At 41.1% G+C, this 27,787-nt stretch overlaps 1 protein-coding gene across 1 annotated transcript in view; it reads left to right on the top strand.

Moving 5' to 3' along the window:
* Positions 1–20,848, top strand: part of LOC309378162 (kynurenine/alpha-aminoadipate aminotransferase, mitochondrial-like) — a 28,114-nt gene extending 7,266 nt beyond the window's left edge. The window contains exons 2-15 of the mRNA XM_081926147.1: positions 4,137–4,268; positions 5,291–5,404; positions 6,997–7,168; positions 7,709–7,841; positions 9,540–9,614; positions 9,950–10,159; positions 10,819–10,884; positions 12,118–12,200; positions 12,503–12,599; positions 12,824–12,885; positions 14,933–14,997; positions 16,196–16,302; positions 17,635–17,736; positions 20,702–20,848. Of these exons, the coding sequence (XP_081782273.1) occupies positions 5,338–5,404; positions 6,997–7,168; positions 7,709–7,841; positions 9,540–9,614; positions 9,950–10,159; positions 10,819–10,884; positions 12,118–12,200; positions 12,503–12,599; positions 12,824–12,885; positions 14,933–14,997; positions 16,196–16,302; positions 17,635–17,736; positions 20,702–20,746 (1,284 nt within the window). The 5' untranslated portion in view covers positions 4,137–4,268; positions 5,291–5,337 and the 3' untranslated portion in view covers positions 20,747–20,848. The remainder of the gene's footprint in view (positions 1–4,136; positions 4,269–5,290; positions 5,405–6,996; positions 7,169–7,708; positions 7,842–9,539; positions 9,615–9,949; positions 10,160–10,818; positions 10,885–12,117; positions 12,201–12,502; positions 12,600–12,823; positions 12,886–14,932; positions 14,998–16,195; positions 16,303–17,634; positions 17,737–20,701) is intronic.
* The last annotated feature ends 6,939 nt before the right edge of the window (positions 20,849–27,787 follow it).

The following is a 27,787-nucleotide window of genomic DNA, read 5'->3' as shown; positions in this document are numbered from 1 at the left end:
GTATGCTACTACAGCAGCAAGGATCTTGATGGCAAAGCACTGGAAGACACAAAATCTACCCACATTGGAAGAATGGCAGACGCAGCTGATGGACTATATGGAACTGGCTGAAATGACTGGCAGAATTCGAGACTCGGGAGAAGAAGAAACGGAGGAAGTTTGGGAAAAGTTCAAGGATTATTTGAAAAAGCATTATAAGTTGTATGAATGTTAAAAAATGCTCCTTTTTAGGAAATTACAGCTTCAGCATCGGAAAATTTTTGAATTGGAAAATAAGGTATAACAAGACAGAAGTGGTGTAATGAAATAATTTTATTGTGTTGAAACTAAAAATTAATGGATTTGGACTGTAATGTTTAGAGACCAGATATCACGATAAAATGGAAGACATATTATTATGTTTAAAATAAGTTAACAAATTGCTGAGGTTTTGAATCGATAGAGAATGCAGTGCTCGGAAGATGGGGGGAGTCTATTAGATCAATGGAAATATGTATTTGGAAGTTGGATTTTGTATATTATAAACTTAATGAATACTGTATATGAAATTCAAATGGGATGTGTGTTTTAACAAATTAAAAATAAGCATTGACAATCAGGTAGCCTCCATTATCCAAACATCTTCAGATTTTAATAGGCACATTCACTCACTTGATACAGCATTATCCATCACTGTTTTATGTATCAATGTTTATGCTATATTATCTGTTTAGACCTTCCACAAATTTGTTAACCATGTCAAAACTCTGATAGATAAATATTACCTGGGTATTTCTTTTGTATCCAGGATCCAATTAAAAATGATTTATATTAGCTGTCCACAGGAAAACAACTGTCCCAAGGAAGATATATTTCCGTGACATGTTTACTATAGCTTTAATTTTTTTTTACTAGGATTTGTTGCAACATAAAACATTCTTTTCACACTATGTGAAAGGAAATCAGTAATGTTTTGTTGCTGGAAAAAAACTAGGACTTTAATGGATTGCTTTTAACTTTTAACACTTCGTATAACAGCAATTCTCTCAATGTTGCAGGTCGTGTAATCAGGATTGATGGTGGACCATATCTTCGTTCCAGATAAGGTCAGCTAAAGTTTTGAAACATTTTATAATACAGCATTTAGTACTAAACAAGATATGGTGGGGGAGGGGATGATGAGCAAGGTCTTCACTGCTCAACATCCAACACTTCCCATCTTCAAACTGTTCTGTAGCGATTCATGTGTTTTTATCCCCATTTATCAAAATAGGAGACTCCAAAAAGAAAACATGACAGCAGAAAAGAAACATGTCCACTATAAAAAATACTGTAAATGCATCCAGTTCAGTGGCGTAGCGTGGGTTGTCAGCACCCGGGGCAAGGCAAGTAATTTGCGCCCCCTAACCCGTGGATTTGAGCCCCCTAACCCTAACCCCCAGATGTTGCGCCCGGTACGGCCAGCCCCCTTGCACCCCCCACGCTACGCCACTGATCCAGTTTATAATAAATGATATAAACTAAGCATGTGTCCCACCATCCCAATGCTGCAACATTCATTTACAGAAACTGAGTGATTAGATAATGGAAACTGGAACACAAGATCTAAGCAGCACAAAAGGTTGACTACAGATTAGGCAGGTAAACCTGTACTGGTTTAGATCCTGGACTTATTGTCTGATAGGATATTCCACCCACCCTCGCACTTCAGTGATATGTATTAATTCAACATGTAGCACTCTTGACCTTTCTCCTTGTCATTCCTCAAAAGCTCATTTCTTTAAATGTCGAACATTTTAAAGTGCACCACCCCTTGTATACCTTCGTCTTTCTGGTTTGCAAACTGGCTGGCTGGCAGGGCTTCTTTCTCTTTCCTTTCCTTTTTAAAAAACTGATGCGAGTCGCTTTGGAAAGCAACAATTATCTGAAAAGTGGGATAAATTATACGGTAACAGTGCAATGCTAAGTGGGGTGTGTAGTGAAACCCAAAGGTGAACCTACCACTTTAATCCCCATCTCTGCTGGATTGGTGCTAGCAGAATGGGAGTGAGGGCACAGGAGGGTTGCCACATTGGAAACAATAGGTAAGGGGAAGGAAAGATTTAGGCAGCCTAAGAAGTGTCTAAATTTTCTCCAAGTTTGGCAGACAGCATTCGGATACAGTTGCTGCCTGGAATGACCCGGAATGGCCTTGACACAAGGATGGGGAGAGGGGGATAGATTCAGTTTTCATTTTAAGGGAAACCTACCTGTTTTAGACTTTGCAAAACAATACACGAACCAAAACACAGCCATCCTTCGAAAGTTGCCCTTCTCCGAATTTTACAGTTTGATTTCCCCAGCCGTGTAATGTGTACAGAAATGCGCATAGTAGGGTAGAGTGTCTTTTTAAAAATGCATATATTTTTGAAAATAACATACAAAAAATGCATTTTATTCGGGGAAATTAATTTGCCAAAAATGTGTATACTAGGGGAAACCAAAAAAGTGCATTATTAGGAGAATTTTTCACTAAATGCAGGTGAACCTCTCGCATTTAGAACATTTGCAAAGTGAAGTGGAAATGTGGGAATTTAACTTAAATGGGATGAAACCAAAATTGACCTTTTCGCCCACCGCTCCCCAGAATTTTGCCCTACTGATGTTAGAGTTCCAACCTAAGTTGGAAGCCAAGGAATTGGAGAGGGAGGTTCTGATAATGGATCTCTGGCATTGGAGGAAGGTCCTGACATTTTCAGTGGCCCCTGGGACACCTTAAAAAAAGCAAATAAATTATTGCTAAGTAGTATTGAATCAAAGGTTGGTCATGACTGGGCATACAGCCATGTTTCTTGCTTGATAGAGTAATTGTTTAAGAACTCAGCAAATTAATTAGTTATAGAACATGCAGTTCAATACAGCATAGGCTATGGCTTCTCTTGCCAGAGAAGCAAAGAACTAAGTTGTTGTTTTAAGAAAGGGGGGGGGTACTGGATTCTTTCTCAGAAAAGCCACTAATTAATCAAGAACTATCATTAAAAGCTTACTGATTTCTTGGTTGTCCTTATTTAAGATGCAGAGCAATACATTGAAGGCTTAAAAAGGGAGAGAGATCTGCTTTCTTACTGCCACCCAGCTTATTTCATTAACTTTAAGGAGAGTACCTCGCCGAGGATCATAACAGTATGTTTAAGCTAACATTCCATAGCTTTGGCCATGCAAGATGCCAAGTTTCTCTCTCTTTTTTTAAGTAAAATGCAGCGGGAAACACTTTTCAAGGGTTGAATGAGGAGAGCACCTTTGTATGCAGGAATAGGTAAAGGGACCCCTGACCATTAGGTCCAGTCGTGACTGACTCTGGGGTTGCGGCGCTCATCTCACTTTATTGGCCGAGGGAGCCGGCATACAGCTTCCGGGTCATGTGGCCAGCATGACTAAGCCGCTTCTCGGCGAACCAGAGTAGCGCACGGAAACACTGTTTACCTTCCCGCCAGAGCGGTACCTATTTATCTACTTACACTTTGACGTGCTTTCTAACGGCTAGGTTGGCAGGAGTAGGGACCGAGCAACGGGAGCTCACCCCGTCGCAGGGATTCAAACCACCGACCTTCTGATCGGCAAGTCCTAGGCTCTGTGGTTTAACCCACAGCGCCACCCGCGTCCCTTGTATGCAGGAATAGACATGGTCATTTACCTGTCTTTCAGAAGGGTATTATGAAGACCTAATTTATAAAGTCCCAAATAACTAGGGGCTTATTCAAAGAAGCAGCTCCTTCCACATAGTTCTGTCTGTCTATTAAGATCTGAAGTTGAGGTCTGCCTGGCTGTTTTGCATCAAAAGAACTATCTCTTATGCAGCAGTCAGAGAGAGGGCTCTCTCTCTGCAATGGCACCCTAATTGATGTCAATATAGGCATTGGGTCAGTTTTATCTGTGGTGATTGTGTGAACTATTGGGTAGACAAGCTTGAAGGGCCTGCTGTTTCACACTGCGAGCCAACTAGCTCTTGAGAGGATATAAGGAGAAAGGCTGAGCTATTCCTGATGTAAGTCCAGAGTCTAAATTTTCATAACTGATTTTCCTTGGTAAATTATTAAGTACTTGGGCAAAGTTTGCTAGAGATTTATGGCTTTGAAGGAAGCTATGAGAAATACACAATTATATTATATTCACCTTAGGAAAAGAACAGCTTTCGGCATTGCTACTCTTCTTTCTTTGTGCCTGACGGTTGAAGAAAAAAAGTTGTTTTTTTGTTATTGTTGGAGCATTTGGTGCTTCCTGCCCTTCTTTCCTACATCAAGCTGCAGACTGTAAGTTTCATACTTTTATTAATTTTCTTGTGTTAAAGCTTTATTCAGAAGCTAACAATATTGATTTCATTTACATCAGGGCTAAGCCAAATAGATGTCCCTTTAGTCCCCATGAAAATAGGTTGGGGACACACCAAACAGGAGTGGGGGGGGAAGAGACATAATCCCCCCTAGCCAGTTCACATTTTGTCAGGGGGAGAGGGAATCGCCCGTCTCTTTTGCAGTGAACAAACATTTTGCCACTTCAGTGGTGGCAAACTGCCACTTGAAAAACAGCAGTCCACACTCTGAATGATTCTCATCCGCAGATGATTTGCCCGCTTAGAGAGGCAATGAATTCCTGGCTGTTTACAATGACCCACATCGCTAGTCTAGAAAATATTACGCTCACCTTAGCTCAACTATGTTTCCACTTGGTAGAATTATCATGCTCATTTTGTAGTCCCTGGTTGAGTAGGACCACTCCTGGAACTATACATCAGAGGGGCAGAGTGGAGCTGAAGCAGTCGCAACTTGGGGAAACAGTGGCCAAGAACAGGTGTGAATATAACACTAACACACACACACACATGAGGAAGAGGGAGAGGGAGAGATGTGATGATGAGAAAACCTATTTTGCTTCTCAAAAACACAATATTTTTCCTTGATATGTGCATGCATGAAGAATTAGCACAGTCCTACTTTATAGAAGTTTGTTATCCCTGATAAATACATTTTTTGAAGAAGAAAAAATGATGGTGATTTTAACTCTGTTTGGAACTTGTTGTTCTGCCTGTTGTTAATGTGATTTATTTTTTTACTGTATTTAATGACATTGCGTTTTTAACTTGTGTTAGGCTGCCCTGTGTTCCTCAGCTTCAGAGAAAGCCCCTTAGTTAATATTGGATTTGAAAAGATATTTGATTGCTCTTAGTTGAACACGTGAGCAGTTGAACATAAAGTACTGAAGCATTCTCTGTTCTAAGAGAAAGAGGTCAGAACATACAAGTGTAATCATTATCTGTGTCTAATTTCTACTGCAGTTTTCTAAGGAAATCTAAGGAACCTGTTCACTGCTTGTCACATCAAAATGGATTATTCCAAATTTCTGTCCGATATAAGTGCAGCAAGGAAACCAAACGTTGCAAGACTTTCAAGTGAGTAGTTGCATTTTCCAGTCATCACTTGATTTGCTTCACAATTTTCATTTTCTCCTGGCTTTATATCTATAGAATATGCTTATGCTCGGAAAAGTCTTGTTGAGAGAGAGTGCAAGTTCCCATTCGGAAGAGTAATGCTATTGGGTATTGTTGTTTTACCTTTTTGTAAACCGCTTTGAGGGGTTTTTACAATCAAGCGGCGTATAATTTTTTATGAAATAAATGAATAATAAATTGGGTGGGACCGCACCTCAGTGGTACAGCAGATGGTTTGCACAGTCTCATGTTCAATCCCTGATAGTATTTCCAGATTTTTTGAAGACCAGGTAACAGGTGATGTGAAAGACCTTTGCCTGAGACCCTGGCGAGTTGCTCCCAATCAGAGTAAATAATGTAGCCAGGTATATAAGGCAACCTTGTAATGCTGTAATTTACTGCTCAGTAACATCATAAATATACACATCACTGCATAACAGTAAAAACTAATAGTTAGGTTGTAGGCCTACACACACTCAACAGGGAAGAAGCTCCACTGAATGCAGTGAAACTTACTTCTGATGGAATATATGGAGCTGGCTGACCTTACTGGAAGAATCCGCGACCAAAAAGAAGAGGAATACCAAGAAGAGTGGAAGAAATTTAAGGACTATTTGAATAAATACTGTGATATTAAAAATTAGAAATTACTTGCAAGTACCAAAATAGGCCTATGATTAAATTAAGAGTTAATTAAACAAATAAGATTTAGAACTTTAAGGAAAGTTAAGAAATTTTATTTTAATTAGAATATTGTGGTTTTTTAAAAAATGATATCAGAAAACTGCTACATTTTAATTACAAGGAAATTCAGATTGGAGGGCTCAGAGGAAGCCCAAAATATGTTTATGAGGTTAGAAGTTTAAATAATTAATTTGTGTTGTTTAGGTGTTTAGGTTGTAGGTGTTGTCAGGGAGCTGCCATCAGAGAGAGAGATGGGGGAGAGGCTCCAGGAGAATAGGAGAGACTCTACAGCAGAAGCAGGAACCAGCAGGGGGAGCGCAGGAGTTCCAGCGGAAGGGGAATCGGAGGGAAGGCTCTGGGATACTTCTAGTGAGAATAGTGCTGAGGTATCAAGACCCCCGTTAGCAACTCCCACCCCTCGCCGGAAACTGTCACGCAGAGAGTCACGAAGGCGCATGTCCGTCAAACAGCTTTTATGTTGGAGTAAATTCCGTAGACGCCCACTGTCAGATTCTACCAGCGACTGACGGAGCCATGCTTTGGGGGCTCCGTTAGTGCCTGGGTTTGGTTGACCAGCCAAACCCCAGAGGGATTAAGCTTTTACGCACAAGCAGCTCATTATCCCATCACAGGTGTTTACTGGTATTTTGTTTTTACTCTCTTTTTTGTTTATATTTGTGATCTTGTCTTTTTTCTTTTTTCTGTTTTTCTTATGTTACATCTGTAAGAAACTTAATAAAAATTATTATTATTTTTTAAAAAAGAATAGCATTTTCTTTCACATTTGGCTTCCTCTGAAGTTCATTTTTTTCTGTTAATTATATCTTTTAACTTATTAACTAATGTTCTTTTACTCATGTTAACGGCAGATGAACTGGAAAAGAAGATGACAGCGTCTACCGTCATCATGCTTAGTGGGGGGATGCCAAACCCTAACTATTTCCCAATGAAAACAGCAACCATAACCCTCAATGATGGAAGCACCATTGAAATTGGAGAACAACTGATGAAGAGAGCTCTTCAGTACAGTGCTACAGAGGGGTATGATGAAAAATCATGCAGAGGGCCCCTCCCGACTGGTGTTTTATTGCAGGTGTATTCTGCAACATAATCCCGGGAACTGTAGTTTGCTTGGGGTGCTGAGTGTTTTTAGGAAATCCCTATTCCCTACACAGAGCTACAATTCCCAGAGTGGTTTAACCAACAATCCCTCTTTCCAGGGAACTCTGTCCATGGATGCACAACAGATACAAAACAAATTACAATTTAATATAAAACTTTGGGGGGAGAGTGCCCAGAGTTTCCCACAGACATCTGGTGGGCCTTTTGCCTTATCCAACAAGGGTTTTCTTATGTTCTTAATTAGCTCAAGCAACTCCCTAGTCATTTATTCAAAAGACTTGTTATTTAAAATAATACTAATGAACACACTCCTGGTCCACCTCTTAAGTGTTAAGAAGTTTATGTATTTCTGTTTTGTTTTTTTCTTCATTGCACCAACTTCAAGCTAACCTGAAGTGGTATATTATGCATGAAGAACTGAGGATATTTAAAAAGAGGAATAAAATCTCTGTCTTCCAGAATGCACAACTTATTGTCTTGGTTCAGAGACTTGCAGATGAAGCTCCACAACCCACCAACAGCGACGTATGCTCCTGAGAAAGGACAAATGAAGATATGTGTCACTTCAGGCAGCCAGGATGGCCTTACTAAAGTACGAGTGATTCAAAGGTCAACAGAACCATGTCAGTTCAGACAACTGAGCCAAATGCCCACTGAGTCCCTCTATAGCAATTAAATCGGAAGGATATTTTTAATACTTGAAAATAAAGACTTGACATGACTGCTTCATGTGCACTATTGGAAAATACAAGTGTATTATTCCATCAAGTTTTTGTTGTCGTTGTTCCCTTCCATGGAAAGGTCTGAGATTCAGTGGCGGTCCCCACTGGTAGAAGGGAAGGGATTTATCAACTCCCCATTCCTCCTTCAGTCCTTCACACTGCTTCCTACACTGTTCAAGAGGGTCCTCCAACTCTCTTGAGCAGCTTTGCAGGAGAAGGAGAAGGAGAAGGAGAAGGAGAAGGAGAAGGAGAAGGAGAAGGAGAAGGAGAAGGAGAAGGAGAAGGAGAAATCAATTAAAATTACATCTCCCCTTCATCCAGCAGAACTATCCTATTTTCAGAATTAAGCTCATGGAAACTGTTGACTCCTGTCCCTAGTCATAGGAGTCCGAGGGGCCGAGGTTCCTTCACACACACCCCAATAAAATATTTGAGGGTGCCAGGGGAGGGTCCAAAGTTGATGGCCATTGGCATTCAAATGGTGTGTGTGTGCCACATCTTACCTGCTCCCCCCAATCTTTTATTCAAGTTGGCACCCCTGTCCTCAGTGGAGACAGAACCAGATGAAATTGCTTCCAGTTATGTAGCTTTCCAATTATGTAGTTCTAAACTCTGATTCTTAAATATAGATAAATACTGTAGATGCACGTCCATTGTTCTTTATAGAGATGATTGACTTCAGGGACATATCATAGAATGATTTATTCACCAGAGATCTGCTGCTTGTCATCTTTGTTTTTAATCTTCTGCATGCATTGTTAACTATTTTTATTTTCTAGTTGTGCAATGCTTGCTTGTGCTTAGCATCTATATGTAAACTATATGCTCAAGGTAAAAAAAAAAGTTGTGTAAAATCTTAGTTAGGGGTAGTGCAATTTTATCATTTTTATTTATTTATAAATGAGATTAATTCTGGTTGTCCAATTCTGAGGAGCCAAGGCCAAATACTACATGGTTAAAAGTTGATCAAAACCAGTTTTAAAACAATAACACATGAATAATGGAAGAAAAGATTAAAACTGGGAAGCAGATAGATATCAACTGTCAACCAGATAAATTGAACTTCTGATGGGATATCTTAAGAAATCCGCCCAAAAACATTAAGCCAGAATCAGGGGACAAGGATTTCTACAGCCCAGATATAGCCAGAGAAAGATCTCCTAACATGCCTCTGCTATAGAAGCATCTCAAATACAGACAAGGCATTCAGGACAGCCTTCCTGGCTGGTGTCAAAAGAAGAGCAAGATAATGTCACCATTTAGATTGGGGGGCTGGCCAACCTGTGGGCCATATATGACCTGATGACTTGAATCTGCCCTGCCATCTCCCTTCTTGGGCCCCAACCTGTCTTTGTGGCAATTAGGTTGAGAGAGAAAAACAGGACTTTTTGTTTTTGTTTGCCTAGCCTAATTTCTATGGGGGTTGAGGCGGTGGTGATATGCCTTACATCTACATTGGTAAAGTATTAGGTTTTAATATTAAAACTTGGATAGGACTCCACCACACCACCCACTAAGATCCAGTAGGATGCTCACTGTTTCAAACCTTTTTGATCTTTTTTTTGCAGGCGTTTGATATGCTCATCAACCCAGGCGACAGCATCCTTGTAGAGGAGCCGAACTTCCACGGGGCAATGTTAGCAGTGAGTTATCTTTGGGGTCCGATCACAGCAAGCTGCTATGCCAACTCTAGTCCTCCACACCTGCCCACGTCCTGTCCCCCCAAAACAGTTCTTCTTTCTGGTCAGGATTCAACCTCAATCTGTTAGCCGCCATCCATCCTCCAACTGCGATCCATCCTCCATCAGCTACTACCATCAGCACATGACATTTCAGAACCAGTTTTAAGGGGCACGGTATATGACTTCTGTATACGAGTGGTTTCGAGCTTAGCTGCTGAAATAATGTCCTGGTTTTAATGGCCTCTGTGGATTGGATAATAAATTATGTGTAATACCATGTTTCTTTTCATAAACAGCTAAAAGCCTTGAGATGTAATATCATCAAAGTACCTAGTGATGCACATGGAATCATTCCCAAAGCCTTGAAGGAGATTCTTTCCAGGTGGAAATCAGACAATGTGCATAAGCTCACAGACAAGCCCCCTAAGTTCCTGTACAGTGTTCCTAATGGTGGCAATCCTTCTGGGAGCTCCCTGACAGCGGAACGCAAAAAAGAGATTTACCAGGTAATCCTTGGTATCCGGGCATCATCTTAAGTAGAAACAAAGACAGCATTTCCACTAAGCAACCCTAGGCAGGTATACAGAGCAGCAATTTAGCATAGGAGCCGTGCTTGCTTTTTTTGCTTTTTTATTTTTAGAAACTACCTACCAATATGGAGTGTGGTCACTTCTTCTTCCTCTTTGCAACCTATGTACTGACACCTTTAAAAAAAATAATAATCAAAAAAGAGAAAGCACTAGTTGGCAGTACTACAAATGCAGTAGCAGATGAGAGAGATGTCTCTTTCCCTAAACAATTAAGCAAATTCCCCATGCTCCCATCCTCGCTGCTCTGGAACAGCACAGGAAGAATGGAAGGAAGAAGGCAGCAAAGGAGAGTTCACAGAAAGCAGGGCCAACCCAGGGCATTTTCCCACGTGAAGCAAAGCATCATGGTGCCCCCTGCTTCCTCCTCCCCTCCGCTGCCACCTGAGGTGACTGTTCATAGACTCAGCACAAAATGGGAAACATGAACATAGACTTGGGACGCATCAATTTCCCAAGGTTTTCTCATGTTTGATAGGACCACTATTGCTTTGGCTTGTTGGCAAACCATAGTTGTGTATGCACTGATCATTCCACAAAATTATTTTCTCTTCTTTTCTTGTTGGTTTACCTTTTAGCTTGCCCACGAATACAACTTTCTTATAATAGAAGATGATCCATACTATTTCATCCAGTTTGGGAAGGTAAAATCAAACTAATAGCACTTACCAAACTAAATGTACTAATTGGTTTGCTCTGTGTATGTTTTCTTCTTGACACAAAAGAAAAGTACGTTCAGCCTCTAGATTTTAAGGCTCCTTAGGCACTTAGGCCCAAGAACATAGGAAGCCTTACAACCAAGTCATCCCATTCATCTATCAAGAGCAGTATTGTCTACACTGAATGTTGGCAGTTCTCCAGGAATTCAGTCAGGAGTCTCTTCCAGCCCTACCTGGAGATGCCAAGGACTGAACCTGGGAATTTCTACATCTACATGCAGAACAGGTGCTCTACTACTGAGTCACAATTCTTCCCCCAAAAGCAGGTGACAACCCAAGAGCAGATGATTGACAGTCTTGAGTCACATGTCACACAGTTCTGCCTTGCCCTAGCTTGTCTCTTTTAAGAATATCCAGTTTTTCTTGTTCTCCATCATGTCTAAGCACAATGGTCATATTTTTCTTTCTAGACCATTAGTTAATGCTTTGATAGTTCCAGTATCTTTGCCTCTAACACCTTGATTACTTCATCCTGTAGCTTCCCCAAAGCTAACTCCACTTTCCTGGCTATGTGCAAGCCCCATGATTGGTTCAAGGTGCTTTCAATGCATTGTAGAGAGCACACTCACAGTGGCAACATATGGCCCTCTGTCTTTTGTGGGGGAAGGTCCTCCAGATCCCAGAGAAACTGCAGGATCAGCTCAGAGACCCCCTACACACACCTGGGCTCTCCTAGGCCCAGGTTTGGCATGGTGATGATGATGACGGTCAGTGTCTCCATTGATCTGTGCTGGTGTCTAGAGGTTGGTTCATTTTTTAAAAAAAATTCTATGCACCATTTGTACAACTTCTAGGTAGGAAAGAAATACATTTTCCCCCCTTCCCATTTCTTACGGTACTTTTCAGGGGAACAGTTTGCTATCATACTAATGGTTACTAATCTTGATGTCTATGTTCTGCCTGTTGGAAGCAATACTCCGGTTGCTGAAAATTGCTATGTGGCTCAGAACCTCCTGGACTAGGTACTGGACTAGGTGGACCACTTCAGCAGTAAATAACACTGGCAGCCTCCATCCCTTTGCCTCTGACATCTTTGCCCCTGAATCTAACATGGCTCTTCTTATGTTTTTATCCCACCTCCACATAGTTCTTGTGCCAAGAGAAACCTTAATATTGTTTTGTTTTGTTTTAGTAATATTATGTTATTTGCATTTTAAGACTAAAGCGCCATCATTTCTTTCAATGGATGTTGATGGTCGAGTCATCAGAGGTGATTCTTTCTCTAAAATTATCTCTTCCGGGTGAGTAGAATATGGAAGTGCAGAACATGCTCCCTGTAGCAATGCCCCTATCACCTTAAATTAGAGTTACGATGGAGATTTTGAAATGATAACGAGATTTGAATCTCTCAAATACTGCAAATTGAAATGCTTGTTGCATGGCTATGGGTGTTTTCAGTGATTTGACAGACCTCACAAAATCCAGATGGCATTGTACAAAACAATGTGCAAAACAAAAAAGGGACAAAATTTAAAACTGGGGACTTGCCAAATTAAGTAGGGTGTGTGTCTTTCAACTCTTTGTTGTATTTTCTTTTCTATAGGTTGAGAATAGGCTTTATAACAGGACCTGCACCTTTTATAGACAAGATTGTTCTACATACTCAGGCCTCAACAATGCAACCCAACACTTTTGCACAGGTAAGCATTAGTCATATATTGGATTGCTTTCCAAAACTAAAGTGGGGCCCCAACTGAATGCTTAATCCTAAATAAACATATATAGAATTCAGCTAAAAGTCGAAGCAGTCCCAGTCATGGTTCCCCTCCAAGGAATCTTGGGAACTACCGGTGAATACACAAATCTTGCATATTTTATTTAGATTGTGACATCACATTGGGGACTTTCTTGCTTTCTCTTGCAGGTCATTGTAATGGAACTTCTTAAGAAGTGGGGGCAAAAGGGTTTTCTGGATAATGCAGACCGGTAAGGGGATTATGAAAATGCTAGCATTTGGGGAAGGGCTATAGCTCAGTGGTGGAGCATCAGCTTTGCATGCAGAAGGTCTCAGGTTCAATTCCCAGCATCTCCAGGTAGGGTTGGGAGAGACTCCTTGCTTGAAACCCTGGAGAGCTGCTGTCAGTCAGCGCAAGCAGTCCTGAGCTAGTTGGACCAGTGGTCTGGCTCAGTATAAGGCAGCTCCTTATGTTTCTAACATGCTCACAGTCCATAGGCTGTAAGTGTCACTTTCATCAATTCCATAGAAATAATAATAATAATAATAATAATAATAATAATAATAATAATAATTTTTATTTGTATCCCACCCTCCCCGGCAAAAACTGGGCTCAGGCTATAGTTAATGGATACGGTTTACAGTTGACCACAGTATCTCATAGCACCAGATCAGAAAAAAGCACCTTTGCCTGTGAAAGCTCTCGCCATGGTCCTACCATCTCTTCGTTCTAATTTGAGATAATTGATCTTCAGGTGGCTTACAATGAAGAGCGATAAAGCTATCAAATTACAATAAAACGACTCCAAAGAACAACTGCATGAAAGCAGGAAACAGTGAGCATTTGCCAGTAAAGCCAGACACAGTGGTACCTCAGGTTAAGTACTTAATTTGTTCCAGAGGTCCGTTCTTAACCTGAAACTGTTCTTAACCTGAAGCACTACTTTAGCTAATGGGGCCTCCCACTATGGCTGCGCCACCGGAGCATTATTTCTGTTCTCATCCTGAAGCAAAGTTCTTAACCTGAGGTACTATTTCTGGGTTAGCGGAGTCTATAACCTGAAGTGCATGTAACCTGAAGCGTATGTAACCCGAGGTACCACTGTAAAAGATTAAAATACCTGAGCAGATGTACAGGTCTTTGTATGACACCAAAAGAGCAAAGGACCTGGCACTGGGCATGCCTTTTTAGGGATAGGGTTCTTCTACAACCATTGGACTTCTCACACTTACCGTATTTTTCGCTCTATAAAACGCACTCGACCATAAGACGCATCTAGTTTTAGAGGGGGAAAACAAGAAAAAAAATTCTCTCCCTCTCTGCACAGTGCCCCTTCGGCGAAGGGGCAGGAGAAACAGAGCCCCTTCCATTTCTCCTCACTCTTCACTGAAGGGGCACTGCGCAGAGAGGAAAGCTGTGCAGTGCCTCTCCAGCGAAGTGAAGCCAGGAGAGCAAGAGAGGGCGGTGCGCACCACCCCCTCTTGCTCTCCTGGCTTCAGCGAAAGCAACGGGAAGTCTCCGGAGCGCAGCAGGGTTTCCCGCTGCGCTCCAGAGGCTTCCCATTGCTTTCGCTAAAGCCATGGAGCCTGCATTCGCTCCATAAGACACACACACATTTCCCCTTACTTTTTTGGAGGGGAAAAGTGTGTCTTATAGAGCCAAAAATACGGTACCATCTTCCCCTTGACATGTCTCCTACTTACCTTCCCTATTTCTCTTGATGTCATTCATTCATTCATTCTGTTATGGTGCTTGGCCGGTAGTGGTTTCCCATTAACTTTACTGCTGCTACATCGTGGAAGAGGTGGACAGCCTAGGGTTATGTAGGAGAATATACAAAGAAACCCACTCTGTCCATTTCCCCACCCAAATAGGATGGAGAATTTGGGGAGCTTATTTTTCACTCAAACTTATAATCAAAATGCATTCTGAAGAAATCATACTAACTAGGAAGGATGCAGTCATTAAATTCTCACCCAAATATATGCTGTCTTCTTGGTCACACCTGAGATCGTGGGCAACAATGCATTTTTTTTTGCTTAATCCATGAAAGGGGTAGTAGAAGAAACAGTGCTAGCCATTTCTTCCGCAGTAAATTGTTGCCAGCTATTGTGTGACCTAAGCAACTGCCCATAGTCTCCATCCACAGTACAGAGATTGAGTGCCTTGTATTGCTGTTCAGGTTATATTAGTTCTGAATGTGACTTGTCTAGAACAATTTAATGGAAGTGCTACGGCTGACACATGACCCCCACTTTTCTTCACTAAGAATGCAAGCATTGATTGTTTGTTTTCAGAGTGGCAGAGTTCTACAAAAAACAGCGCGACGCGATGCTTGCTGCAGCAGACAAATGGCTGACAGGTCAGTGAACTCACTCCCATGGGCAATTAGACGTAACAATGTGCCTGGATTTAAAAAAAAAAACACAAAAGATTCTATACAGATTTAAAGAAGAAACACAAAACACAAAGGCTAAGATGATTTTAACATGGTAGGAGTGAGAAAACGGATGGGTTAGGGTTGCCATTACTACTTGTCAAACAGTTGCCCCTTGAAACAAGCATCTGCCATTCAAAAAACCTCCAAACAGAATGGAGTGTGTCTCCTCCATGCGCCACTGGTGTGCACAGCATGGCTTATCAAATATTTGTCCACATCATGTAGAGTGTTCATGTTGGCGGCACCAGCCACGGTCAAGAATGAGTGCATGGAAACTGTGCCTGCTGAGAAAAGTCCATTAGGTGCTGCACTCTGAGTTACTGTGGAAAATGCAACACAGAAAGATTATTTTAAGCAGTATCTGCTTTAGAAATGAAACATTTAGACTAGCCTGTAGAGCACATTTCTTGGCCTTCACTTCATGAGACTAAGAGCTCTAGATCACGTTAGGTATCTTAGGTTGTTCTCGGTGCAACCATTCATCTGTCAAGAACTGGTGACAGTTCTAACATAGTCTTTGCAGCCAGTATCACTTGTTTTCCAGAGTAAAAGCAGGTATGTCTGGAAGGCAGGAAGGTAAAAAGAACTCGCTAGAGGAGATCCTTATAGCTAAATTAGCCAACCAGAACTATGGAATGGTACTTCCTGGATGTGTGATCAGCAAATGACATGGGCTTCATTTTGTGCCTTCTATTTACTGTCATCAGATTATAACACCACCATAGTAGTATCTGGATGTGCCTCAGAAAAAGAGACATTGCTTTGCTGTTGGGCCAAGCAGAAAAACAGTATGATGGTAAATGGCAACTTTAAACTCCAGTTCTAGTGCTTGTTTACTTGACCACATGTAAGCATGAAGTGTGAACTCACCCTTGGAATGTCCAAGGACCATGTGTGTTCAAAACCAATACACATACAAGACTATGAGAGCTATTAGTTGGCTGAGTGTGGTAGAAAATCTGGCCTCTGACATGAGAAACTGTTTGGCTGAGGCCCTGGTGAAGAAGGCTGAAGTGTTCTTCTACACCACTGTGTTTGTCGTAAGCACTGAATATTTTAAAAACACAAACGCTTGATATGCTCGTTAGGATTTCACTTCTTGTTGTGCTTTCTCCTCTAGGTTTAGCAGAGTGGCATGCTCCTAATGCTGGACTATTTTTGTGGATTAAAATTAAGGGGGTTTCAGATACATTCCAGATGGTCATGGAAAAAGCGCTGGAGAAAGGGGTAGGAAAAATCGATTACTCTACTGCTGTGGTAATGGGAAAGGCTGAAATATTTCATGATGTGGAGTTGGTGGGTGAAGTGCCACGAGTCAATGGGCGGTGTCACTGGGCTGTCATGTCTGAATAAAGATGAGAAAGAAATTCTGCTTTAGTTTGCATTTTACTGCAAACCTGATTAATTTGCACTTCCCGAAGAAATCTTAATCCTACTCAAAGTAGACACATTAAGATTAATGGACATGATTAATATATTTGCATAACTTTCAGTAGACCTACTCTGAGTCAAACATAATTAGATAAGGCTCATTTGTATCTTTTGAATTTTTCATTTCTCTGAATTTTGCAATACAACTGTGATGTGTAGAAAAATGGGCACATTAGGGAAAAGTGTGCATAAAAATGCATATATTAGTTAAAATAACATCCAATTATGTGTATTATTTGGCAAGTTGCATACAAAAATGTATATACTGGGAGAAATACACAGCAAAATGTTGATGAATTCTCAAGACGACTTGTATAATGGTGTGGAAACGTGTAAAATTGATCTTAAGGCTGGAAAAATAAGGGGGGAAAACTGAAATTCATGCATCCCTGCTTCTGACCCAATCATGCAGTCCATAAATTTCTGTGGAGCTCAGCTTCTACCAGTTCTATTGTTATAGTCTCATTGTTGTGTTAGCAACAAAAAGCCATTTCAGAGGAAAATGCAAATGAAAGAACTTCTTGTAGAAATTCTGCAACTGAAAATGAAATACTCCTGAAAAATATAAATGTGTGCCAAGTAATCCAGTTCAGTAAGATGGAGCTCCGTAGAACTACCATTGATTTATCCTTTTGAATTTAATTTCCTATGTTTTTTTACAGCAGAAATCATATTACATAAGTAATATGATTGCTTTCTATGAGCCCAATTCATCCACAAGAATAAAGTGTAAGCAGGCCAGAAATGAACTTGTTTCAGCAGTTTTTCTCTAGTTTAATACATATGGAAAGGTCTATTTCTTACTCCTATCTGAGATAACTAAAATTTAGGGGACGGATTAAACTACCCTGTTCTGCTAGCAGAAGCCAGTAAAGGCTAGTGCAATAGGACACAGGGAAAGATTGTTCATTGGGCTAACGTATATGCTTTCATTGATGGAAATATGTTGAATTTCCATTCTATAACTCCTCCCTTCCATTTGCTTCACCACGCAAACATGTGGAGATCACATGTGGACAATAACATATCTACAAACAGTATATTCATGCATGATAAATTAGTAGCATCTACATACACAAAAGCAATAAAAGTAATGAACAAGTCTTAAAAAATAATCAACATTTTTAGGTGTCTTTACTTCCTGGGAAACCTTATATGATTGATCCCTCAGAACCATCCCCTCATATCAGAGTTTCCTACTCTTTCGCTACTCCAGATGAAATGGACCGGGTAAGTGCAATCTACTTTCTTGTTGTCCAAAAAAAAAAAAGGAATTTTATGAGAAGCAAAATTCTATGATTCTAAATCCCATTGAACTCAATAGAACTTCCTCCTGAGTAGACATGTATGGGACTGCACCATCCTAACTGAAGCAGTAGGCATGAAGCGGTAGATTAATTGCTGGATCACAACCTTGCCAGGGGAAAGGGTATGTGTGGGTGGCAGAAACAGTTGAATTGTCTATTTTTGCTGTGTCAACTCTCAGGCTGGTGCAGCAAAGGGGCCTGAGCTGGGCCCTTCTGAGGGAAATGGACCTGCTGTGGACCCAGTGGATTCATCTATGGCCCTGCTCTGCCCTTGCCTACAAAACTCCCATTTAGGGATTTAGGTTGTTAGCTACTGCCAGCAGGATTCGGTGAGCACAGCAGGGGCTTCTGTGGTGGTTTGCCCTGCAGCAGAAAGAAGTCTCTGGCAACAGTGTAGATTGGGAATTTAAGTTGCTGTGTAACTGTGATGGCCAGTGCCAGCAAACGTCTACAGAGACGAAACTCCTCTTGAGTTCAGTGTATGTATGTTAATTACATATAGGACTACAGCCAAATTGTTGCATCTTGGTTCCCGGGAAGGGAATGGGATTTTGCATTCGATTTGACATTCTCTTTCTGTCAGAAGAAACAACTGAAACAGTTTTTATTGAAAATCATTAGCGCAGGTAAATAAGCCCCATTGGAAACATTAGAAAATTTACCAAACTCATTGGCTTGAATATTCCAGTTTAAGTGCAAATTGTTTTCTTTTTTATGTTGTGAATAAAAAGGAATAAGGGAACAAGGTACATTTGACAAAAACGAAGAATAAATCACAGTCGGTTTCTGGATCGTTGCAAAAACATTGACTTTCTCTTTCTGTATTAAAATAATTGTGGGTTTTCCAATACTCAGTCTCGTCTTAAGAATTTTAAATTACAATAAAAGTCTGATAACTTGCAAAAAAGGGGGGCATATATTTTGCCCTCTCTTTGAACTCCCAGTAGACCTTATCACCTAGTGATCATTTTTACACTTTATGGTTATGCTTAAAGTGTCCTTCCGGTTCCATATACAGCCAGTATTTTACATGTGCTGCTGAAACAGAAACACTCAAACCAAGAAGATACAAGAAAGGCACACACACAACACAGCAGTGAACAGACAAGTTTTAACTACAATGCATTGTGCTAATGCCACTAAACCAATACAGTGGTACCTCTGGATAAGAACTTAATTCGTTCCGGAGGTCCGTTCTTAACCTGAAACTGTTCTTAACCTGAGGTACCACTTTAGATAATGGGGCCTCCCGCTGGAGCACATTTGAGCACCTCAAATGCAGCAGAGTAACAGAAGCAAAGCTGTGGAGGTTTTGTTGCATACCTAATTTATTTCTCCTAATTAAACAAATAAAAGAACACAACAAACATGTACGAGAGAAACAACTCTCTCATATTGCCATCTTGTCTCTAGACAGATCAAAGGAAAAAAACACACAGTACCAGGGATGGAAGTCTGGAAGAGTAGCTTCTGCCCCCTCCTTTCTCTCAGACAGAAAGTAAAACAAACATGATCTGGTGATCCTTGCAATGGGAGGGATGAAAATGCTGACACTACCAGTATAGATCCTGATCTGCCCATTCCTGTTCTGCGGCCAGCTCAGTTTTGAGAAAGGAAGTGTTGAACAGCCCCACCGTACACACGGGCACACACCTTGAAAGCAGAAAAGTGTCCCATCACGGGAGTATGTGATGACAGCCAGTAGTCAAGATAGGGAGTTTTTCACCTGCCCTACCTTCTACATCCAACAAGCAAGAACAGGAGGGTGAATTTGCTTTGGGATACTGGGTTAAGCATCAGTCTCCCAGATATCCCATTCTTTAACAAGTGGTGCCAAGGCTGAACCAGAGACCTCGGGCCTGCATAGCATTAGAGCTACAGTTAAGCTTTTGTTCCTCCTGCATAATAAGCTGCCCCCACTATCAAGTGCCTCCTCTGTGTGGACAGCAGGAGGACTTCTCTCGATTTTCTCCATTTTTATGGAGGCTCTCAGCACATGGTTAAGATTTTCCATAAGCAGAAAAGTCTTTCTTCTCCAGAAGTCACACCAAAACACTGAGAAGCCAGAAGGAAATGCATGATAATAGGAATATTTATTTGTTTTACTGAATAACCAGCTTTTTTCTGCTGTATAAACATAAAAGGGAAACACCATGAAGTATTATAAGAATGGTATCAAAATTCATATAGAATGATAATAATCATTGCATTTTTAGGTATCTATGTATTTGAAAAATACTGTGGGTTCAAATACTAAATAGCTGCCATGGGTAGCAAAATAAAAAGAGGTGCCTGTACTTTGTAACCAGTGAGTACTGTTATTAAAAAGCCCTGATAATAATGGCTTTATCAGAACCCTGCTGGATCAAGCCAAAGGCCCAGGTAATTCAGCACCCTTTTCCCACCATGGGAAGCCTACAAGCAAGATCAAAGTAAAAAGAAATTTGCACTGCATTTCTATGCATGTTTACTCACAATGAAGTTTCAGTTTAGTGTGGCTTACTCTCATGTAAGCATATGTAGGATCAGCGCACTGCACTGCACATAACTTTCAAGTATCATCTGTATTGGATGAATTCCTAATGATCAAAGGCGACAACGGTATTTGCATTAATAGTTAAGAGAGTTAGTCCACTAAAACGAATATTTAATTAATGGACAGCACTCCCACAAGAGTAGATATTATTATTATTATTATTATTATTATTATTATTATTATTATTATTATATAAATTAGTTGCTCACACCATTCAATAAAGCCCGACTTTGGATTCCTTCAGATGAATGGGCTTTGTTTAACTACAGGAATATTACTTAAATAATACTGAGTTTTGTCAAGATGAACTATGAGCATTTTGGAAAGCATGTTCTTGCTTTTTTTTTTTTAGGGTTTCCAGATACTGGCTGAACTTATAAAGGAAGAAATTGCTTGATACTTACAGCGATCTAGCTTTTACCAAAATCTTCACTGGCTAATATTCAAAACTGTGCCTCTAATTTCACAGAATGTTCTGTTAAATAAATCATTGATTATACAGCAGTCGTTCATTATTTTAAATAGTACGGATTTTTTGCTTTTGTTAAAAGCAAGCAAGCATTACTGTGACCTATAATTTATTACAGTTGATATTATTTGGTGGTTACTTAAGATAAAATTTCAAGCTCCTTTTTGGAACATTATTCCAATGCTGCTTAATGTATTCTCAATAACATAACAAAACCCACATCTTGAAATAGCAGAATTGTCTATTTCCAGACTCAGCACCAGGGCTTGTCACCATGGGGCAAATGCCAATGAGCCAAGCCCTCAGAAGGACTTGTTGCTGAACCTATACAAAATGTTAGCTACAGCTCCCACAAGCCTGGTGGTTCTCTCAGCACAGAGCAAAGGAAAACCACCAGCAGACTAGAGCTGGAGCAGGCCCAAGTGTCTCCTCTTGGTCCCTGACATAGATTTGCTCCAGGGGCATTGTAAGGGAATTTAAAAGGCCATCCCTGCCTTTTTGCTGCTGTACCTGACTAACCCGGAGCCAGCTTTGCCTTCTTCCATCCAGGGAAAGGGAGAGCTAAAATTTGGATTATCCACAGCAACATGCACAAGCTTACATATTTATTGGAGAAATTTATTTTTACTGCAAACCTGGGCAGTCTAGCATCCCTAGAAAAATTATAAACCTTTGCGTTGACTCCCTCTAGTGGTCTCTCTCCTAAACATAATAGCCACTAGATTCTATGCATGACACCACAATTCCCAAGGTCATTTAACCACCAATCTCTCTTCATGGGGAACTCCTTTTTGTCCAATACTAGTGTCCGCTGATAACTCTCATGGCTTTTCTCCTGTGGTCAGCACAGAAGGTGGATGCCTTTGCAGACGTGTACAACTACTAAAGAGACGGAGATAGCTTCCTCAAGATTAGACTTCCACCCAGGGTGTGTGAGGAGGATGGAGCAAGAAGTGAAACAATGGCTGTCACTCTTTATATCATGGGTTCCATTTAAGCTGTGCAGAAGTCAGAGATTTCTAGTCACCCACCCACCCACCTCTCAATCCAGTTAAGCAAGCAGCTTCAACACAGTTCAAGGAAACTTTCCAGCCAGGAAAAACCACCCGAGTGCAGAGGGAAGTTGATGAGGAACATGGCACACAGAGCCTCCTGAGGACCTGACAGGGTGGCAGGGAGGGATTCATTGGCTCATAGAGTAAAGGTTCCCTTTAACCCTGTCAAAATTATTGTTATGAGATTGTGGGGTGCAAACCCCCTAAATTCCTGGGCCCAATAAAAGTTGGAATTAAGGTTTGAGGATATAAATTGTGCCAAACCACTTATGTTGAAAATACAAGCCAAGCCAGCCTTGCTGAGTGTGGGTTGTTAGGAGAACGGAGCCTAGTGATGGCTGAGCTGTTAACGAAACAAAAGGTAGGCAGTTGGGCCATTGGAAGATTCAGTGCCAGACTGTCAAGTTCGAGAAGCCCCTCCCTGAACCCTGGTTTTAGTTAATAAGGCAAAGGCCAGCGTTGCTTTTTAGGATTGCGGTTTTGCCTGATGAGGGTCTGTTAGTGGTGACAGGGGGGAGAGAGGTAGATTCAGGGTGGTATAAACGGTTCCACCACACCGGGAGCTGAGCCTAGGGGGTGCCTCAGGGTGCTGCAAGTATAACATAGTGACTTGAGCAGAATAGAAGGTGAGAGGTTTGGCCTTCGCACAGAACTTTGGCCTTCGCACAGAGCACTGCTGAGAAATCAGAACCCACAAAGGAGGCAGGTCAGAGCACGAGGGAGGCTGCCTGCTTATACACTGTAGAAAAGAGTCAGAGAGCATGGCAGCTTTCTGCTTTGGATTCAAGGCTGCTGTGCCTATAGGAGAAGCAAGAGACCAGCTTGAAGTACAATGCTGAGATAAATTCCCTGCCATTTCCTTTTAGCTCTATGGATTTTTTTTTTACCAAAGCCAAAAAGGGGAGCACACCCAGTCTCTTCAGAAGGTTAGAGAGGAAATCCCTGGTAAAGGTTTTATATACAGTATATATTTTTTGAAATAACCCCCCCCCCCCCCACTATTCCCAGTTACATCAAACTCCCACCAGGTGGCACCCGAACTTCATGAAAAATTATCTATGATTGAAAAGTATAGGGTCAAGTAACTCTGTAAAATTAATAGCTACCAGTGTGATATACTCTTAAAAACACATTGAAGTTATTAACAATTTATTTTTAAGGTGGTGCATATAAGAATATATAACTACCATGATTCCTCTGCAATGTAAAACTGAACCTTTTTAACCTTAAATATTAAGAACACTGCTCCCCCAGCCAAAACCAATACAATACAACACAATACAATACAATACAATACAATACTGCATTCTAACCTTCAGAATGAAATATTTGACTGTGGATGCTTTAGGGAGGAAGGGAGGAGATGGACTAGTTCGGTAGGAAAGACCTTTCCTCAAGACATATTGGGAATGTCGGCAATAAAACTCATCAGATTTTTTAAATAAATGTTTATTTCATCTGTCAGTACATACAGAGCTGATTCACATGTGCAGATAGCACATCAATCGTTCAGTGCCTAACAAGACATTACATGGAAGATCTGTGGTTGGGTCTGCCAGTGTGATTCTCTTTTTCTAAAGGCAGCCACAGGGCCCTTAATTTGAATTGGAGTTACTAGTCATGGTGGCCATGCTTTGACTCCACAGCTGAAGGCAGTCACTCTTCCAAATAGCAGCTTCTGGGAACCAGGGGAGTGGGAAGGGCTGGTGTGCTCCGGTCCTACTCGTGTGCTTCCCGTGGTTGCTATTCAGTGCAGGGTAGAAAACATACAGACGCGACAGAGAAAGCAAAATCTGAACTCATGTCCACTGGTTTCCTGGGACTCTCCATTTCATGATTGGAATTTTTTTAAAAAAAATGTTTTTGGAAAGCATTGACCCAACCCCTTTTCCTCACTCTGTGGTCTACTGCCTATATAATGTGTGCAACTTGCATCTCTCTCCCAGCCACTGAATTGAGTAGCACTGAGAACAGAGCAGTCACTTAGTGCCATGTGCACCTTGGAATGCCTATTGATGTGCCACCAACAGCAATTTTTATTCTTTCATTTAAACCACAGCTGCCTTAGAAGAAAGGTAGTATTATTACTGAAGAGGGAGGAACAGCACATTCTCTGAAAGTTACCTGTGGTATCAATTTTTAATAATCCTATTTCTGTTAAGGCAGAAATCCAGATACAGGCGAGATTTCTGCATGGAGCCATGGCTGATGCAGCAGCCTAGCTTCTCCCACTCCCAATGATAATCTCCTGGATGTCTACATATGGAGGCGTGTACGTTTATAAATGTTAATAAAATTTATGCACTGCTTGATTGTAAAAAGTACACCTCAAAGCAGTTTGCAAAAAGATAAAACAATAATGCCAAGAAAAAAATACATCCATACTTAAAACTGGTGCTTTTTTCTAAAAAAAAAAAAAAATGTTTAGGGTACTCTCATTTTCCTACTCATATTGAAATACTGCCCCTCAATGAGGCCAAACTTAGATTCACAAAATGTTATGGGGTATGCGTCCCCCTGTGTCCCCCCAGAAAAAAGCACTGCTTAAAACCATCCCAAAAATACTGAAAACACAAGTTAAATACAGGTTAACATTATCTCAACTTTCTAAGCATCTGGGTAGCCTTTAGCTGGTACCAAAAAGAGTACAGTGATAGCTCCTGCTTGGTCAGGGAGGGCGTTCCAAAGTGCAGGTGCCGCCACAGTAAACAATTGAGTTTTTACAAATGCGCAACAGGTATAATTTGGCACCTGTGGTAGTGCCTGTTCTTCCAATCCAAGCGGTCGAGTGGGCACTCTGTTACCTTCATCAGTGCATGGTGGGAGATGTCATGGAAGGTTTGGAGCAATGTTCTTCAACCTTGAGTCCCCGGATGTTGTTGGGACTACATATCAAATAATCCCTGATCATTGGCTAAGATGACTGGAGATGTTGGGGACCCAGGGGTGAAGAACACTGGTTCAGAGGACACTCCAGCCTCAAAGCTTAACAAGAAAATGGCTGGCTGACTCCAAAAAGTATGGAACCTACACAGGACAGTCTTGACTCCATTCACATGCAACTAAGTTCAGTGCCATTGAGTGACTTAATCATCTAGTGACTTAATGACGGTACCTACACTGGAGATTGCTAGGAAGGACACCCTTTCTGCAAAATCCATACTTAGAGTATGTGTCCTTGTCCTTGAGGGTCACTGCTGCCAGAAGTCACATGAGGCTTACAGACTCTGGCTGCAGATTGCTGTGGCATAGATCTACTAACAGCAAGTCCACCACAGGGGGTGCACAAGGGTGAGTCTACTAGGTGACATTTAGCTGTGTGGGGGGGGTCACACCTGGACCCAGCTTTGGCCTTGCCACATGATGTACCCATGAGCTGTGTTCTGAGACTTTTGTACTCCTAGGGTTGTGCCCAGATTAGCTCCAGTTAGTCAGAATCACAATCTCTGTTGCAGTTGAAAGGACAGCCAGTGAGAAGTGGCTTTCCATTGCATTCTAATGGGGATGTTTTCATTAGCCACCTGTTTTAGAATCACACCATAAAGGCATTGTGGACATAGAGTGAAAGCAGGATTCTGATTAACCTCCACTTGTGTCCTGCCATATTTCCATTCTACTCTTGTTCCTCCTTTTTTGTACAAGGGTATTGCCAAGACAGCATGGCTTCTCTCTCACTAGGTCAGCATTGTACTCTACCAGCAAAAGCTGGTTTATGAATTTTCCTATCCAGCCCAGCAGGCAAAACTCAAGGAGCAGAACACTCTGCTAGTTTTATATGATTGTTGGTATAAAAGAGAATTTTAGAAAGTAGCCCCGTGGAGAATTTTAGTTGAAAGGCAAGGGATGAATATTTTAAATAAATAAATGATAGGCAGATTTCTCTTTCCAGGATTCTTTTGGTTTGGTTTTGTTAAACAGTACATAATGCTGATATCAAAGGCTAGAGGAAATATTTTCTTCCAGTATTCTTTTGACATGTGTAAGTCTACACATTTCATCTCTTTGTCACACTCATGAATAATTTGGCTGTTCTCCCTCATGACCCAAATCCTGAATCTTTTGAAGGTTAAATATCATGCCCTGCACCTCACTCTCTAGCTCTTGTGTAGATCATTGTCAAATTCTGCATCCTGTTCTTCTACATGCATTACAGACAAGAAGAAGTTGTTTTCATTGAGGTTCTATCATTCATATTATGCTGGTCCTGCAATGAATGGAATGCAATCCTATTGAAAAGCAATTTATCTGTGAATATTTTTTAATGATGTTTACTTGGCTGGTGAACATCAAACCACTAAGAGGCAACAAAAACAAATTTAAGAAATGGGGGCGGGGGAATAAAGCTAATTATACTGTTAAAATGACAATGATTTCTCCTGCTACTTATTTATATAATTCATTTCCATAGACTTTGTTTGTTTGCTTCTGATATAACTCATTCTCCATCCAAATGGCAAAATAATGCACTCATGCCTTCTGAATGGTTGCTGCAATTGTAAGCAAGATGGTGCCCTCCTAATTTGAGATCATACTCCAATTCCCATGAACCCCAGGCAGTCTAGCCAATGGTCAGCGATGATGGGAATTGTAGTCCAACAATGCTTGGAGAGGATGTATCTATCATTCCCTCTATATCCAAAGTTTAGAGATAAGTGTAGATCCCTATGTAACCACCCACACACAAGAGGTGTACACTTTAATGATGGGGATAAGCTGCTTCATTTCACTCTGGTAGCAAAATCTTTCAATAAACATTGCTGAAATATACTCGGAGTCGAGAGTAGATTTCATGCTCTTTATTCAGCTCATAGTGGTGAGGAGGAATGGAAGTTCCCCCAGAATGTCTGCTTTATATACATTATTTACATAATGGGCCCCACGTGACTGGCTAATTCCGGGATTCTCCTGTAGGCCAATCAGGTCGCAGATTCACTTCCAGCTGGAGCTGGATTGGGTGGCTCCTGTGGACCAATCAGACTGCTGCATTCTGGAGCCTATTGTTCTAGGACCAACCAGGCAGCTGCCTTTTGGATCCTATTCAACTCAGTACATAACAATTGCCATTTCCTAATATTCACTACGAGGATTGACACCAGAACCTGGAAGAGGTATAGAAACTTCAGAAGGATTGGCATTCTGACAGCAGCAATTTCCCTGAGCCATTAAAATTAAGGTGGCTCCAGCTTTGAAGCTCCTTTAAAACTCCAGAGTTTCTATGCCACACTTGGCAGAAGTTGCACACCCACCCACCTCCTTATCACAACCCCCAAGTATCTAAAGCTGGTGAAGAATGGAGTGAAACCGGATTCAGCAAAAAAGGTGAGCTTTTTCATTGGGTGGCACATTTACAGGTAATATAACAGACTTGGCACAATTGATTTCAAGTCCAACTACCAGGCAGAACTGTTCTAAGATTGCTTGCAGATAGAGGAGGAAGGGTCTTGCAACATCAGTAACGTATCGTCTGCAAAGAGGTTTGGTTTATCTTCCGCCTTCTTGACTTTGACTCCCCTTATCATTTTAGCCAGAACCTCGATCACCACAGCAAAGACTAAGGCTGGCAGTGGCCACTCCTGTTTAGTATCTACGCAATTTCAGAAGACAGAGATGAAGGCCCCCAGGCAGGCATTTAGAATATATTAATTGGCAGTTAAATTACCAGCACGGCACAAAGGTAATTTACTACTATACAGCAGGTGCTTTTTAAAAGTCCTTTTTCCTTCTTTGGGTAATTGAGGGAATTCCCAATTTGTTGCATATATATATTTATTTTTTGACAGAATCCCAGGAAATCCAAATAAATCCCAGTAGCTCTTCAGAAAGACTCAATTGATTCCTATTGGGTACCAGTCATTTAAAACAGACACAGACATCTGTGTGCTGTGAAGGCAGCAGTCTTTACCCCAGTAGAGGG

Source organism: Podarcis melisellensis, assembly GCF_964234715.1.
Source record: "Podarcis melisellensis genome assembly, chromosome: 9".
In the NCBI taxonomy this organism is placed as follows: domain Eukaryota; kingdom Metazoa; phylum Chordata; class Lepidosauria; order Squamata; family Lacertidae; genus Podarcis; species Podarcis melisellensis.
This window is presented reverse-complemented; position numbering and strand designations above follow the sequence as displayed.